Raw genomic sequence first — 12971 nt, forward strand, 5'->3', positions numbered from 1 at the left:
AAGGCCAGGGATTACACGATAGCCGAGAAACAGTGGATTCTCAGACGAGATTTACAAAAACAATGATGCGCGTATCGTTAGTAGCTACCAAGTACACAAGAACACAAATGTAAGATGATGTAGCAAAAGATTATACAGGAGCGCTGAGATTTCTGGTGAGAAGCAAGATCGCAAGAGACGCGCAGTAAGTACAACATGAACAGATCGTGACTGGTATATGTCCAAGGTCCAACAACCTTTTACAAGGGTAGTACACGGGAAGCAGATTAAGAAGAAAAAGGATATCTTGAAAGGATGTCATAAATGAAAGCAGATTACAAACCGGAATAACCGGGCGGTGGGCCGCTAACGTCCACCTTGCCCTTGTAATTCATAGCCGCATCACGGCAGCTGATGTCCACTCCAGCCCTTCTCGTAGCTTCAACCTCCTCCACAGCAATTCCAAGTTCATCAGTGGGGATCCAGATCGTCCGCTGAGGTCGACTGGCAGCGGGGTGAGCGAATCCGTATTTGTTCAGCTCATTTTCCTCAGCTTTAGCCTGTTTCTTCGACACCTTTTGGTCAGCCTTGGACACCCCGCCTTCAGGCGAGCCATCCGCGCCGGCGGACATTGAGGGTGAGACCATATCAGGAGGCCGCAATCGAGGTTCCTCAGAGACGATCAATCCTTGCCGAACGAGTTCGCGCTCTTCAGCAGGAATGGCCGACTCAGCATCCGTGTTTGAAGTCGCTGGAAGTTTAACCGGCTGCGGACTGTCTGCTGCCTTCCCTGCAGCATCATCCTCTCCGGTGAGAGAAGTGTCGCCATCTTGGTCTTCGACATCGACACCCTGGCCCAAGCGATCCTTCAAACTCAAGGGCAATGCTACTAGCAACGGCCCGTAAGAGTTATTCAAGATCGCATGGAAGCCAGCGGTGATGACGATGAGCACGACCATCAGGGCTCCCTGGGGTATACTGCTTGCGTTGTTGTTCTCGTCTCTGGCAAGGAAGAAGAGGGCCGCGAGACAAATTTCTTCGAGGTAAAGGCCAACGAAGACGTGTTGAATGGCTTTGGGAAAGAAGAGACCTCCGGTGTCCGCTCGAAGGTCTTGTTGGAAGACCCATAGGAAGAGGTATTTGTAGAGTTGGTAGAAGAGGAAGAAAGTGAGGATGGCGAGACCGTTAATGATTGGCGCGATGGTGGAGTAAGCGAGTGCTACACATGTCAGTTAGTTAGCATGTAGCGGAAGGGGGGGGAGAGAACCTACTGATGACAGTCAACAGCGTGATGCCAGGGAAAAGAGTACCCCAAGCGACGTGTCCAGGGGTATACTTGATGTTGTAAACCGATCGGGGCGTGCTTCCAAGAATAAAGAGCTTCACATAATAGATGATGAGAGAGACGATCTGCAGGAAGCCACCCGCTGCACCAGAAAGACCTTGCAGGACAACGTAGCTGGACGAGATGTGAGCATTTGCCGTCCATCATGATAGGAGATAACAGCTACACACGTCAAGAAGAAGGTCGAGGCCTTGGGCAAGTTCTCGGCCAATACAGCTGGGATGCTGGTAGGATTGTTGGCCAACTCTTCCAATGATGCAATGATACCAGACGAGAGAGTGACGATGAGGAAGGAGTGCTATTGCGTAGGGGAGGTTAATATGGACATACATCTATCAAGATGTAACACGCACCAGCACTTGGAAGAGGAAGAATCGCGTCATCAAACTGAGCTCGAGCCCAGTGTACTTGGGAATGCCTTCGAAACGGGCAAGGAGGCGAAGGATGATAGGAAGAAGCATCATCAAAACGGCGAGCAAGACTGGAGGCAGAATACCCTGTTGACAATACCTGTAAGCGACCCAATACTAACCAGCTGAACTGACACTTACACTGATAATTCCAACCACAACCTCAGGAAGGTCACAAATCCAGGCCAGCCAACTGACCTCGGTGCAAAGCTTGTTGATGTTGGAGACCGCACCGACAAAGGCAACTGTTCGAAAGTAAGCCACCGGAAGGGAAGAAAGACTAGACTAGATACTGACCAGGGAAGGCCCAAAGTAAGATCAATCCCGCTGTTGCGGCGTAGCTGATAGCCATTCGAATCTTTTGCTCGTAGGGATTGAGGCCAAGGTTCGACCAAATCACGTCGGACGGGGCAACCTCGACATAGCGCGAACCTGTGGAAGGTTCGATTAGCTTTCGGAAGAAGATTCACAAAGGAAGCAAACCTACTCATCCGATATGGTTTGTGATGAGCGAGAGCCTGGACCGCCAAATGAGCCGAAATTTGCTTGTTGAAGGTGACGAACGCGCTGTTGAGCGGTACATATTCGTCGTCATGACCCTTGCCCATTACGCCCTCGACCATTTTGCCAGAAACGTCCTTCATCCCGGAGACAACCTTTCCAGACGCATCCTTGACACCACCGACAGCACCTTTCATCCCTCCAACAACCTTTCCAGAGACATCCTTGACCACGCCACCGACATTCAGGGTTCCATCGCCAGAGAAGGTCTTGACACGGCTGGGAGCCTCGATAGGGTTGCCATACTCGTCGACGGCCGCTCCAGCCAAGAGGTTTTCGTTACCCATGGCGATTGCTTCGCGTTCATCGCTTGCGCGAATCTTTGCCCGACCCTCCTCCAAAAGTTTGGTACATTCGGCGATCTCTTTGCGGCACCAATCAATAGTGTCCACCTTTTCACCCCAGAGTCCGAGGAATCCGAGCTTATGAGTTGGCCGTTGAGCCTGAGGAACCAATTCTTCTGCCCTAGTTAGCCTGTGCTCTTGGGTGGTCGATGGTGTAACAAGAGGGGAATCGACTGCAAGTGAAGACCCCGAGCCATTCATTCCTGTGGTCGTCTTGTTCTTCCCCTTGGTAGTGCCATCATCCACGTTTACAGCTGGTTCCGGCTCGGTAGCCTTGCCCTTCGCCTTTTGCTTGTCAGCTTTGAGCTTGAGTTTGGCAGCGGTCCTCATCAGAGCAGTTTCAGCGCTCTCGAGCTTGTTGCATGCTGCCAAACGGCGGTCGTAGATTTCAGGGAGGTCCCTCAAGTTGCTGCAAGGTGATTTAGGATCGAACGCAATTGAAGGCATCACGACACGCGTACCGGTTGATCCAGATCCTCTTGACTCCTCCAGGAAGGTCCTTAAATAACTCACGAAGTCGGTATTGGTTGAGATACGCATCAGGGATACCGGTAACCAAGATGGTGTTGGCTTGAACTGATCGCGAATGGGTCTTCTCGGTCAGGTGTTGCTGACGAGTAACAATGAAGAAGGACATCTCCTTCTTCAGGTTATAAAGGACCCAAACTATTCTCAACGTTAATCATGGCGAAGACAATGGGAACATGAGGGCTCACGGGTGAAGATCCAAGCGCACACCAAATGTGCCCAGTACCGTTGCTGCTGTGTCTTGCCCACATTTCCAAACGTGAACCGGGAGAGGCCGTCGACGCCGTTCACTTCTTCATTGGCTAGCTGGTCGGGATCTCTCTGGATTCCAACAGAGGTTGCGGGAAGCAAAATGACCCAGGAGATGATCCAGATAGGAAGGAGGAGTTTGACCATAAGCCTGAGGAAGCGAACGAAGAAGAAGGCGTCCAGGCCATTGGCTTTGATAATGGGTCGGTAGTCGGCGTAGAAGAGGGAGATTGGCCAGAACAGGCCTGAGATGAAACGCGAAGACTTTGAGATAGACTTGTCGGATCCACCAGGTACAGGGGTCAGTGGAGCAACGCGTTTCCTGTGACAAAATCAATCAATAACAAGCCAATTGGCATAGAAGACACGCACTCTGGTGGGGGAACATAAGTTCGAGGCTCATAGATGGCTTTGAAGAACGGTCGAAGGATTGTGAAGACTCCAAGCTGAATCCCAAACACGGCAGCGTTGAAGACGAGAGCCGTGACAAACGTCGCGGTCGACGCCGATTTGGCGTTCGTGATGTCCGTCGCGTCCGACCTGGTTTCCTGTAAGTCTGTGCTCTGTCAACAGTACAGCCAAGGCACTCACATTGCGAAGGTTGGGGACGCTCAGGCTCGTGTTCCTTTTCGGTTTGGCCCCGCCTTTTAAAGCTTTTCTGGAGAACCGAACAGGTAGGATCTAGAATGATGCTCCTGTCAACGGCGGGATGGCCAATCGTTCTTCGTCGAATATCGTGAGGTTCGTGCCACTGTCTTGGGCTCGTCGGGGTCGTTTCTGGTCGTAGTTGCAGACTGAAACGTGAACGTAAAAAACGGGGTCGGTGAGCTTAACGCTGTGTGGAACTCGAGCTTGAAGGCGCGGCTTGTCTTTTGTAGGCTTGACGTCACGCCACAATTCCTCCCTTCATGGAGGTGATTGATCGATGACGATATTCAGGGGCTATGCAAATCGCTTCCGCCGCTGAAATAAACCCAGTGTTTTCCACTCATCGCCATCGTCCAAAGAGGAGGTCACTGCAGTCGATGTCATAGTCGGTGGTTTGTGAAAGAAGAAAACGTATGCCAAGACCCAACAGGCATTCAGTCAACGCACCGACTCGGAACCCCACACCGACACTCTCCGGGGCGACAAGCTGATGCACTCACTATATGCTCCGCCTACGTGATGGACGTATGTATAACATGCAGTTTACCTTCAACTGGTACAGTATATTACAGAATACAGGGATGTATACTTCTTACGATCATCAGAGTCTCGCTTTAGCAGCAGCATCTTCAATGAAGGGGTTGGTGGTTAAGGTTTCCTTGCGGAAGTCTTCCAAAACATCACGATACAAGTCCTTCTGTGGAACCGCAAGAGATCATCTCAGCGTGCGGGTAAGAGGTGGAACGCAGAAGGTTACGGACCTTGATGAGTCCCCAAGCCCCAGCGGAAGCGTTCATACTTACACGCTCCGCGACCTCTTCAGCTTTGGCCAGGACGTCCGCGGTCTTGCCGTTGACGATATGATCCAATAGACCATCAGCCAAAGCCTCGGGAGGGGTGAAACGGTGCCCTTCTAGAGCAATCTTGCGCACAAGTCGATGGTCACCGAACTTGGCGCGCAAAAGAGAGGCGAAGGAGTAGGGCCAACGAGCGCCAAAGTGAACCTAGGCAGTGTTAGTTGAGAGATAGGTATGAAACCAAATGAGGGTGTACCTCGTTCATGCACAACCAGGCGTTCCGCTTGCTTCCATCCGTCATGACCCGATAGTCGCAGGCAAAAGATAGCATGAGTCCACCAGCAAAACAGTGGCCATTGATCGCAGCAATGGTGGGGACTGAGAACCAAAGCTTCAATAGCAATCCAAAGAGGCGAGATGGAGATTGAACTCACTTGGGAAGGTGAGGAGGCGGGCCAAGAGAGGATCAAAAGTGACTGTTCAATGTTAATGTCCGTGAGTATTGAGCAAGTGTAGACTGGGAAAGGTCGGAACATACCAGGGAAGAAGTTCAAGTCCTTGACAACATTGGCAAAGTCAAGTCCTGTCGCTGGTATTTAGAGACTGTATTCAACATAACCAACGACAGCCCAACTTACCATTGCTGAAGAACTTGTCCTGGTCTCTTCGACCAACGATAATGAGTGCCCCTTTGCCCTGAGGCTGGTCCTTGGCAGCTGCAGCCGCGCGCCATTTCTCGCGCCATTGCCTTTCGACTTCGTCCAAAGCAGGCTTCAAACCCTCGTTCACGAGAGTAGCAGTCAACCTATTGTCCTGGCCGTTGTGTAATTCGATGACCCAGAGATGGTCCTTGGCTACATACAGGTAGGAGGTCAGTGCGATGATGGTTCCTCTAGTCCAAAATGAGAAACGTACGTCGGGTGAGGGTAATGAGAGGCTCTTGGGCGTTAACCGGGTACTTGAAAACTTGAGCCATGGTGCGGATAGTTGTCGATACAGGGTAAGATATGGATTCCCCCTCTGCGTTGAATTGTCCAGAAACTTGGTGGAAGTTGAGACAGTTACGCTGGGCAAGTCAATTGCCGGGTTGACCGACATTCACAGGGGTGACTCCATGTGATTCTCCAGCCATTTTTTCATGTCTACGCAATACAAGTCCTCCTCGGGCGACGATCGTTCTTGAGTCAAGGGAGACTTGAGAGTGGAGACTTGTTGATAAGATAAATGAGATTTTGAGGAAGATAGCGAGCTCAGTTGGACGGTGGGAAGAGCCGGCGCTCGCCTGTAAGACACGATGCCAAGCCAGACTTGGTTGTCCGCGACGAAAACAAGGCATAACAACGTTCTCTCCCACTCTTGACGATGTCCAGCCACGAGGAAGGTATTGCAAAGGTCAAAGGTGAGCCCAACACTTATTCAATCTCGAGCTCGACCAACAGAAATCGTCTCAGCCGAACTTACCAAACGGGAGGAGTTCTTGCGTGAATCATGGGTGCGGGCAATGGAGGCCCGGTTGGTGCAGGAGGAACTCGGAAAATGCCATCAAGGCGAGGGCGTTAACCACTACGAAAACTGCAAGTGGCTGGCCGACAAGTACCTCACTATGCTGAGAGAGAACCGAGTGAGTACTAGGGCAGTTGGAACCCTTGTTTCGCCTCACTGACTTCTGCGCTAGGTCAAGGGTTACAAGCACATAGACGTGTAACTTATCCACAGTCCTCACACACATCTTTTCCTTTCCTGTGCCAAACACGTAGACACCCTCGTCAATAGACACCTTGCCCATGGACACGCTCATTCAAACCCCATCACGAGGACAAAATGTGTATTCAAGATGGAAGCATGGTATATATCTATCTCCCTATAAATTTCGCTAAATGAATTAGGTGGACGCCTGGGCTTTATAACGAGGACAATGTAGCCATTGCGAGAGCCCAGAAAAGGAACGGTGCAAGAACTCGGTGAGCAGAAGAGCTGGAAAGGATTGGTTCAGGTGGCAAGCATGGTTTGAATGAGATGACACGCACTCGTCGGAATCACCAGCTGTTGGAAGAACAGACGCCGTGGGCGACGTTTCGGTGGAGCCAGGGCCCCCGCCGGTCGTACTGCTGCTTTCAATGGGGACCGACTCAGGATTGCCTACCAAAGCATGCAAATTAGACGCCTTCGTTGTGTTCGACTGCAGCACCCATGATATCCCTCCAAGAACATGAGAAAGGAAGACAGGATCCTGGCAACACCATTGTCAACATTTGCCAGGAAGTAATGTGACTGCATTGCCCACCTCCCAAGTCTCGTTCAAATGTCCCAAGCTGGTGTAGAAGCTCCGACCGGCGATCCCTCCTTCCTCAACGCCAGCTCCCTGTACTTGGAACCAAGCTGCGACCGCGCTGTTAGACTTCGCCCGTCTCCAAATGGAAGAGAGGTCACGTACCAATTGGGTGTGGGGTCCCATGGTCGAACCGACGTGGGCCATTGTCTTTCATAGTGTTAAAACGGTTACTCGAAGCTGGACAACACTTACCAACATAGCTCGATTCATCAGCGGCTAGAATGACTGTTGCACCAATGGATCGGGGGTCTGAGTCAAAGTTGTACCTGCAATGTAAAAACAGTTCTTGACCATCCAGAGGCGAGAGGTCGGGTCCACGGAAAGCTCACATTTCATCCCGGATTCGCCAGGAGGACGGAAGTCCCTCTGTGCTTGGGTGAGGTGGTCCGATTACGTCGAGGTTCTAGGTCATTTCAAAAATCAGCTTCCTTTGGATGACAGTAAAGCTAATGCCAGAAGACTGACCGCTTCTTGAAGATCGGCATGGTAGTCAAACCGAGCACCTGCCCATCAGCCCCAAGGTTAATTGCAACGGACGCGACGCGACGCGAGAAACATGCACTCGTACCTAGCTCTCGAACAAAAAAGCTCGTATTTCGTAGACAGTCCGATGCTGAATGTATTCCGACGAAATTGCCTCCACTGTTGAGATACGTTTGGAGTGCAGCTCTACCTGATTCGTCGAGTACTGTCGAGAACGTTCAACATCGTTTTCGCAAGAATATGGAAGCTCATTATCCACACCGTCGCCAGTCGTGCTCAGGAATACAACAGCATCGAATTCCGACAGATATTCATCTGTAAACCTTCCCCTATCTTCCGTACTCTCGAAGATGCTGTTTATGGATTCCGCATTGGCCTCCAATGCTTCAATGGCCGTGGGTATCGAGTCATGTCGGAACCCAGTGGTAGCAGAATACACCAAGACTCTGGCAATGTGCTGTTGTTGGCCTGCGCCTAGTGTGGAGAAGAGGAGGAAGAGCGCGAATTTCAAGACAGCTGGTGGTCTCATGGTATAGAGCGAAGAAGAGTCGAACTGCAAGTCGAACCTTGCATTCAGCAGGCTTTAACAAACGGCTCCGTACAAGTCTTAGTAGCCTTGGCATCATGCCCGTGTCGGCCTGTAAGTGGGGGCTTGTACCGCTGTTGCCGCGAAGATGGATCCCCTACACTGTATAGCACTTGATAAATGAGGGCTCTCCAGCTGAAGCGCAAATAATTAACGGATGTCGCACCAACCAAGTCTGGCTAAAAACCATTATTATTGTAGTATGCGGTTAGTAAGTTGAGATGGACATTAGAGCACATGCATGGATATAAGCTACAAAGATAGATCTATAGGCGAAAGCAATGCGAAGACCAAAGGATATCCAAAATATTTTACTGTGGTTGACATTCGGGCTGGCCGTGTATATCGTCGTCGGAATCTTCGTCTTCCCAGTCATCCTCGAATTGCGCCTCCAATTCCTGGTCAAGGAAGGTGGAGTGCAGTTCACCGATATCCGATTCCTCGTAGTTTGCTTCGTCCACGATCTCAGGAAGGGGTTCGATGTCTTCCTTCTTGGGAGGCAGAAGTGTCGACAATGCCTATAGGAATTCAAGCTAAGCAAAGACGAGCGGAACTGATGATCGAACAACATACCTTGATGTCCACTGTATTAAGCCAATCAGCGTCGGGCATCTCAACGGTGAGGACGACGTGCAGGTCTCCCTTGTCGTCTGGTCGTTTGAAGATAGGCATTCCCTCCCCGCGAAGGATGATAGCATCGTTGGGATTAATGATCTTCCCTGGAGGGCTGCTGACACGAATGCCACGACCGTCGAGGTGAGTAACAAGGATCCTGGAGAATCCGAGAAGGGCTTCGCTCAGGGTGATCTTGACCTGGGTCAAGAGATCGTTGCCTATCCTTTGGAAGGATTCGTGCTTTTGGGCTTTGAGAACGAAGATAACATCTCCGGCGGGAATGTCAGGCTACAGTCAAGGTTAGAGAAGGCATTACAAGATTCAAGGTCAACCAAGTACCTGTTGGTCGCCCGCACCGGCGAGAACGATTCGTTGCTTGTCCGCCATGCCCTTCTCAATATGAATCTCCTGCCTTGTCTTCTCCTTGACCACACACTCTCCCTTACATTTCTTGCACCTGGATACCCTCAGATGAGAGCTGCACGAGATCGAAATAGCAATAACACGCACCGTTCCTTCTCCTTGAGTCTTTCACCAACGCCTTTGCAATCACGGCACTGCACTCGAGAGACTTGTCGAGGTCCTGGATTTATCGTTGTCCATCCCTTTCCATCACATGTGGAGCATGTCTTTGGTTTTGCGTTGCCCCGCGCGCCTGAACTGGCGACTCTCGTCTCAAAATAACAGCACAGGCCACGGAGAAAGAAACTTACCCCTTGCACCCAGAGCAAATAACGTCCTTCTCCATGTTCATTTTGATGGTTTTCCCGTTGTAGAGGTCCTCCAACGACACCTCATAAGGTATGACGGAATCTTCGCCTTTTGTTCGCTTCCTTCCGGGGCCAAAGCTGAACCCGAACATTGGGTTGCCCCCAAAGAATTGGGCGAACATGTCGTTGGGATCCATGAAGTCAGGGCCACCAGGGCCTTTACTTACGCCTTCCATCCCATGAGCATCGTAGACTTCGCGCATTTGAGGGTCATTGAGAATTTCGTAGCTGGTGAAGGACTAAGTGAAAGGCACTAAAGATAGATGGTGGACTGAACGAACGCAGAGGCCATGGTTTGAAACTTTTCGTGAGCATCGGGGTCGTTGATGTTCTTGTCCTAGAGAATCTTGGGGTCAATAGCCAGTGACGAATCACAAACACGAGGCGGGCGTACAGGATGGTGTTCTTTAGCCTGGTCATTGTCAATGCAAGAACAACGCGTCAGAGAAAGAAAGCACCTTTCGTTTGTAGGCCTTCTTTATTTCATCTGGATGTAATTGAGCGCGCGTATCTTGGTATTGGCCGTAAGGACATACCTTGCGTGGCGGTCACAGAGACACCCAGAAGATCGTAAAGTTCGGTTTCAACAGCCACTGCGAAGGGAGGTAAGCATCGCAATGGACATATATTCTGAAACTTACTTTTGACTTATTTTTCAGCTGAACACCAAGTCAAGTATCTCCTCCAGTTTCTCACTTTGTCGTGAGTGCACCTTCGAAGTTTTGCAGTTGCAGACCCCGCGGCATCAAATTCGACATCAAAAGCGCTGGACCTCCGATCACTCCATCATGTGTCATTTCCCACGATATGGAACCTGCAGGCAAGCTTTTTTTTCCTTGACGTGCTTTCTTCTGTCCCCATGTCCTCGACAGCGATTACATCTTGGACTTGAACGTCGACCCAGTGAGTCATGTCCCTATCGACAGCATTTAATGATGCTATTTTACATCTTATCTACATTGTCTGACGCCGTGTGCAACGAAGACAAATTTCGATACTGACCCTCATTCTCTCTCCTTCATTTAATCCAGTTCGTCACTGACCCTGTCTCTTTAGGAACACCATGTTACTTTCTCTTTGACAGAGGAATAACTCGTGGACTCAACTTTTAACTTCCCCATCGCCGTTCTTGTACCTAGTTGCTCAAATGAACTTTTATTTCGAGGCAGCACAAGTCCTGGATCGACTGGACGCCAAACAGGGTTCGATAAAGGGTCTTATCGCCAGCCTTGCAGAAAAGAATAGGAAGAGGTCCACCGCTTTAATCATTGAGACACTCAAATGTGAGGTTCTTCATCCACATACCGGGAAAGTGTTGGTGTTGAACCTGGTGTGGGTAGACAAACCCGTCCTTTCCGATGTCATAGCAGCGTCAAAGCTGACGAAAGAGGAGCGCAAGCTCAGCTCCCATAACCTTACCCTTGTCCTCGTGTACGACCTGCTCCTTGGAAAGGGTATTCAGGCAGGGGATGGACCCATCAAGCAGGCGGTTTTACGCCACAAGACCCGACTTCATGGAGAATTTCAGAAACTCAAGATCAAACGGGGTGTTACCTCGAATGCTCAGCTCGTTCAGAGAGCCGATGAAAGGGCTGGTAAGACCATTTCTCCACCGTCACAAAGAAGTTAAAACTCCATACTGAACTACAATTAATCAAGAGTCAATACCTCGCTACGTACGAATAAACACTTCCTTGTGGACAACCGACAAGGCGGTCCTGTATTACGTTTCTCGAGGGTTCACATTAAACGACACCTTAAACTCGAGGTAACTTCCCCCCTTCATTCATGATCGAAATGGCGCTGAGCATTGGATTTAATGCAATAGCGATCACAAGGCGTTTGTGAAGGATCCTCACATCCCGGACCTCCTGGCTTTTGCGCCCTTGACCTCCTTCGTCGAAGATCCTGCCTACCTAGATGGACGTGCTATCATCCAGGATAAGGCGTCATGCTTTCCTGCCTTCGTGCTGAACCCGCCGGCCACAGAAGACAGTGTTGTGATCGATGCTACGGCAGCTCCGGGAAACAAGACTTCACATCTGAGCGCACTGATGGGCAACAAGGGAAAGGTTCGCCCCTTCTACCCTTTCGTCATATCTCAATGACTGAATGCCCCTGTCTTAGCTCTACGCGTTTGAGCGGGATAAAAGACGATTTTTGACACTGCAGAAGATGCTAAACACAGCACAGTGCCGCAACGCCATTCCCATTAACGCAGATTTCCTTACCATTGACCCTGAAGACAATAAATTTAGGCCCGTCACACATATGTAGGTCATTCTCTCATGATCAGATCCAAACTTTTAACCTGTGACTCCTAGACTGTTGGATCCATCATGCAGTGGATCCGGAATTGTCAACCGCTTGGACCACTTGATACCTACCGGTACGAGGAAGTCAACCGATAAGCTTGAAACATCTCGTTTACTCCATACGGTTCTCATATTAACAGCGATCGAGGAAGAGGACATCCCAAATGAGCGTCTAGCGAAGCTGGCGACGTTCCAGCTCAAGATGATACAACATGCCATGAAGTGTTAGTCGAGTTTAAACCATGGTCTTTTCGAGCACACACCTGCTGAATCTGGGTTTATTTTAGTCCCCAATGTAGAAAGAATCGTGTATTCAACATGCAGTATCCATGCTACTGAGAACGAGCACGTTGTCCGTGCTGCACTCGATTCGGACGAAGCGAAAGCAGGTGCGGGTCCACTCCATTCTTAGACTCAAAGCCTTACCCTACATCCTTCACTACAGGTCCCTTTGTGTTAGCCCCCCGAAACGAAGTGATTCCGAGCTGGAGCAGACGCGGACTGCCGGAGGAGATGAAGTCAGCAGGTGTGTGCTCCAATACACTTCTGGGACCCTGTCCCTACTTATGTACATGGTTAATTTTGCTTGAACAACAGAGGAGGCGGAATCTGTGATACGGTGTTCTCCAGATGGCGATGGCACTAATGGCTTCTTCGTTTCCTGTTTCATTCGAGTTCAGAAAATGGCCTTGAAGCGAAAACTCGACAGCGAGGCGGATGGCACGGAAAGAAGCAAACCGAGAAAGAGGAAAAGAAAACGAAAATAGGACAAAACCCTTTGCTGATGACATATTTCACGACGAGGACCAATCATACGTGTTGACCGACATAAAGGCATGATGCGATTCACAATTACGGGGAAGACGATACATTAAGAGCAATCTAAGCGACTTTTGCGAACGTAGGCAGTTAGCCGAAAATTCAGGTAACAATCCCAGAGGGAAAAAAGAGTAGATGGATGAACGAGAGTACCTGAGACGATAACCTGAAATGCCACCGCTGGGCCGTC

At 50.2% G+C, this 12971-nt stretch overlaps 6 protein-coding genes across 6 annotated transcripts; 2 read left to right on the forward strand and 4 right to left on the reverse strand.

Annotated features, from left to right (window-relative positions):
- Positions 1–314: 314 nt before the first annotated feature.
- Positions 315–4242, reverse strand: CC1G_14420 (hypothetical protein; the record flags this gene model as incomplete). The annotated part of the gene is made up of 11 exons (XM_002911377.1): positions 4008–4242; positions 3789–3956; positions 3356–3738; positions 3101–3305; positions 2222–3048; positions 2032–2166; positions 1876–1979; positions 1678–1821; positions 1495–1622; positions 1251–1438; positions 315–1198 (listed from the first exon to the last, which is right to left on the reverse strand). Coding segments are annotated over exons 1-11 (3168 nt in total). The 5' UTR covers positions 4010–4242.
- Positions 4243–4602: 360 nt separating this feature from the next.
- Positions 4603–6092, reverse strand: CC1G_06428 (hypothetical protein). Its single transcript, XM_001836291.2, has 7 exons — positions 5777–6092; positions 5500–5715; positions 5400–5444; positions 5296–5337; positions 5118–5239; positions 4826–5068; positions 4603–4761 (listed from the first exon to the last, which is right to left on the reverse strand). The coding sequence occupies exons 1-7, from the start codon at positions 5835–5837 to the stop codon at positions 4666–4668; spliced, it is 825 nt and encodes a 274-aa protein (XP_001836343.1). The 5' UTR covers positions 5838–6092; the 3' UTR covers positions 4603–4665.
- A 131-nt stretch (positions 6093–6223) lies between these two features.
- CC1G_06429 (NADH-ubiquinone oxidoreductase 12 kDa subunit) lies at positions 6224–6566 on the forward strand (the record flags this gene model as incomplete). The annotated part of the gene is made up of 3 exons (XM_001836292.1): positions 6224–6260; positions 6313–6482; positions 6537–6566. The coding sequence occupies 3 exons, from the start codon at positions 6224–6226 to the stop codon at positions 6564–6566; spliced, it is 237 nt and encodes a 78-aa protein (XP_001836344.1).
- Positions 6567–6762: 196 nt separating this feature from the next.
- CC1G_06430 (glycosyl-hydrolase) lies at positions 6763–8263 on the reverse strand (the record flags this gene model as incomplete). The annotated part of the gene is made up of 9 exons (XM_001836293.2): positions 7938–8263; positions 7762–7881; positions 7659–7696; positions 7523–7596; positions 7386–7459; positions 7296–7340; positions 7146–7240; positions 6889–7091; positions 6763–6835 (listed from the first exon to the last, which is right to left on the reverse strand). Exons 1-9 carry the CDS (start codon positions 8203–8205, stop codon positions 6763–6765), a joined length of 990 nt encoding a protein of 329 aa, XP_001836345.2. The 5' UTR covers positions 8206–8263.
- A 310-nt stretch (positions 8264–8573) lies between these two features.
- On the reverse strand, positions 8574–10067 carry CC1G_06431 (chaperone regulator; the record flags this gene model as incomplete). Its single annotated transcript, XM_001836294.2, has 7 exons — positions 8574–8780; positions 8836–9165; positions 9217–9334; positions 9388–9537; positions 9591–9875; positions 9929–9984; positions 10023–10067. The coding sequence occupies 7 exons, from the start codon at positions 10065–10067 to the stop codon at positions 8574–8576; spliced, it is 1191 nt and encodes a 396-aa protein (XP_001836346.2).
- A 727-nt stretch (positions 10068–10794) lies between these two features.
- On the forward strand, positions 10795–12729 carry CC1G_06432 (williams-Beuren syndrome critical region protein 20 copy A; the record flags this gene model as incomplete). Its single annotated transcript, XM_001836295.2, has 8 exons — positions 10795–11242; positions 11307–11415; positions 11476–11719; positions 11775–11920; positions 11993–12186; positions 12250–12351; positions 12408–12488; positions 12593–12729. The coding sequence occupies 8 exons, from the start codon at positions 10795–10797 to the stop codon at positions 12727–12729; spliced, it is 1461 nt and encodes a 486-aa protein (XP_001836347.2).
- Positions 12730–12971: the final 242 nt, after the last annotated feature.

The sequence above is a fragment of the Coprinopsis cinerea genome (genome assembly GCF_000182895.1).
Source record: "Coprinopsis cinerea okayama7#130 chromosome 4 map unlocalized cont3.4, whole genome shotgun sequence".
Classification (NCBI taxonomy): Eukaryota; Fungi; Basidiomycota; class Agaricomycetes; order Agaricales; family Psathyrellaceae; genus Coprinopsis; species Coprinopsis cinerea.

What these genes read in the sequence shown, in the direction of transcription:
- CC1G_06428 (XM_001836291.2), bottom strand. Translation starts at nt 5,837, where the DNA reads ATGGCTCAAGTTTTCAAGTACCCGGTTAACGCCCAAGAGCCTCTCATT. An exon ending in GGACAAGTTCTTCAGCAATG is followed by an intron (nt 5,445 to 5,499) that starts GTAAGTTGGGCT and finishes TACCAGCGACAG; the next exon opens with GACTTGACTTTGCCAATGTT. An exon ending in CCTGGTTGTGCATGAACGAG is followed by an intron (nt 5,069 to 5,117) that starts GTACACCCTCAT and finishes AACACTGCCTAG; the next exon opens with GTTCACTTTGGCGCTCGTTG.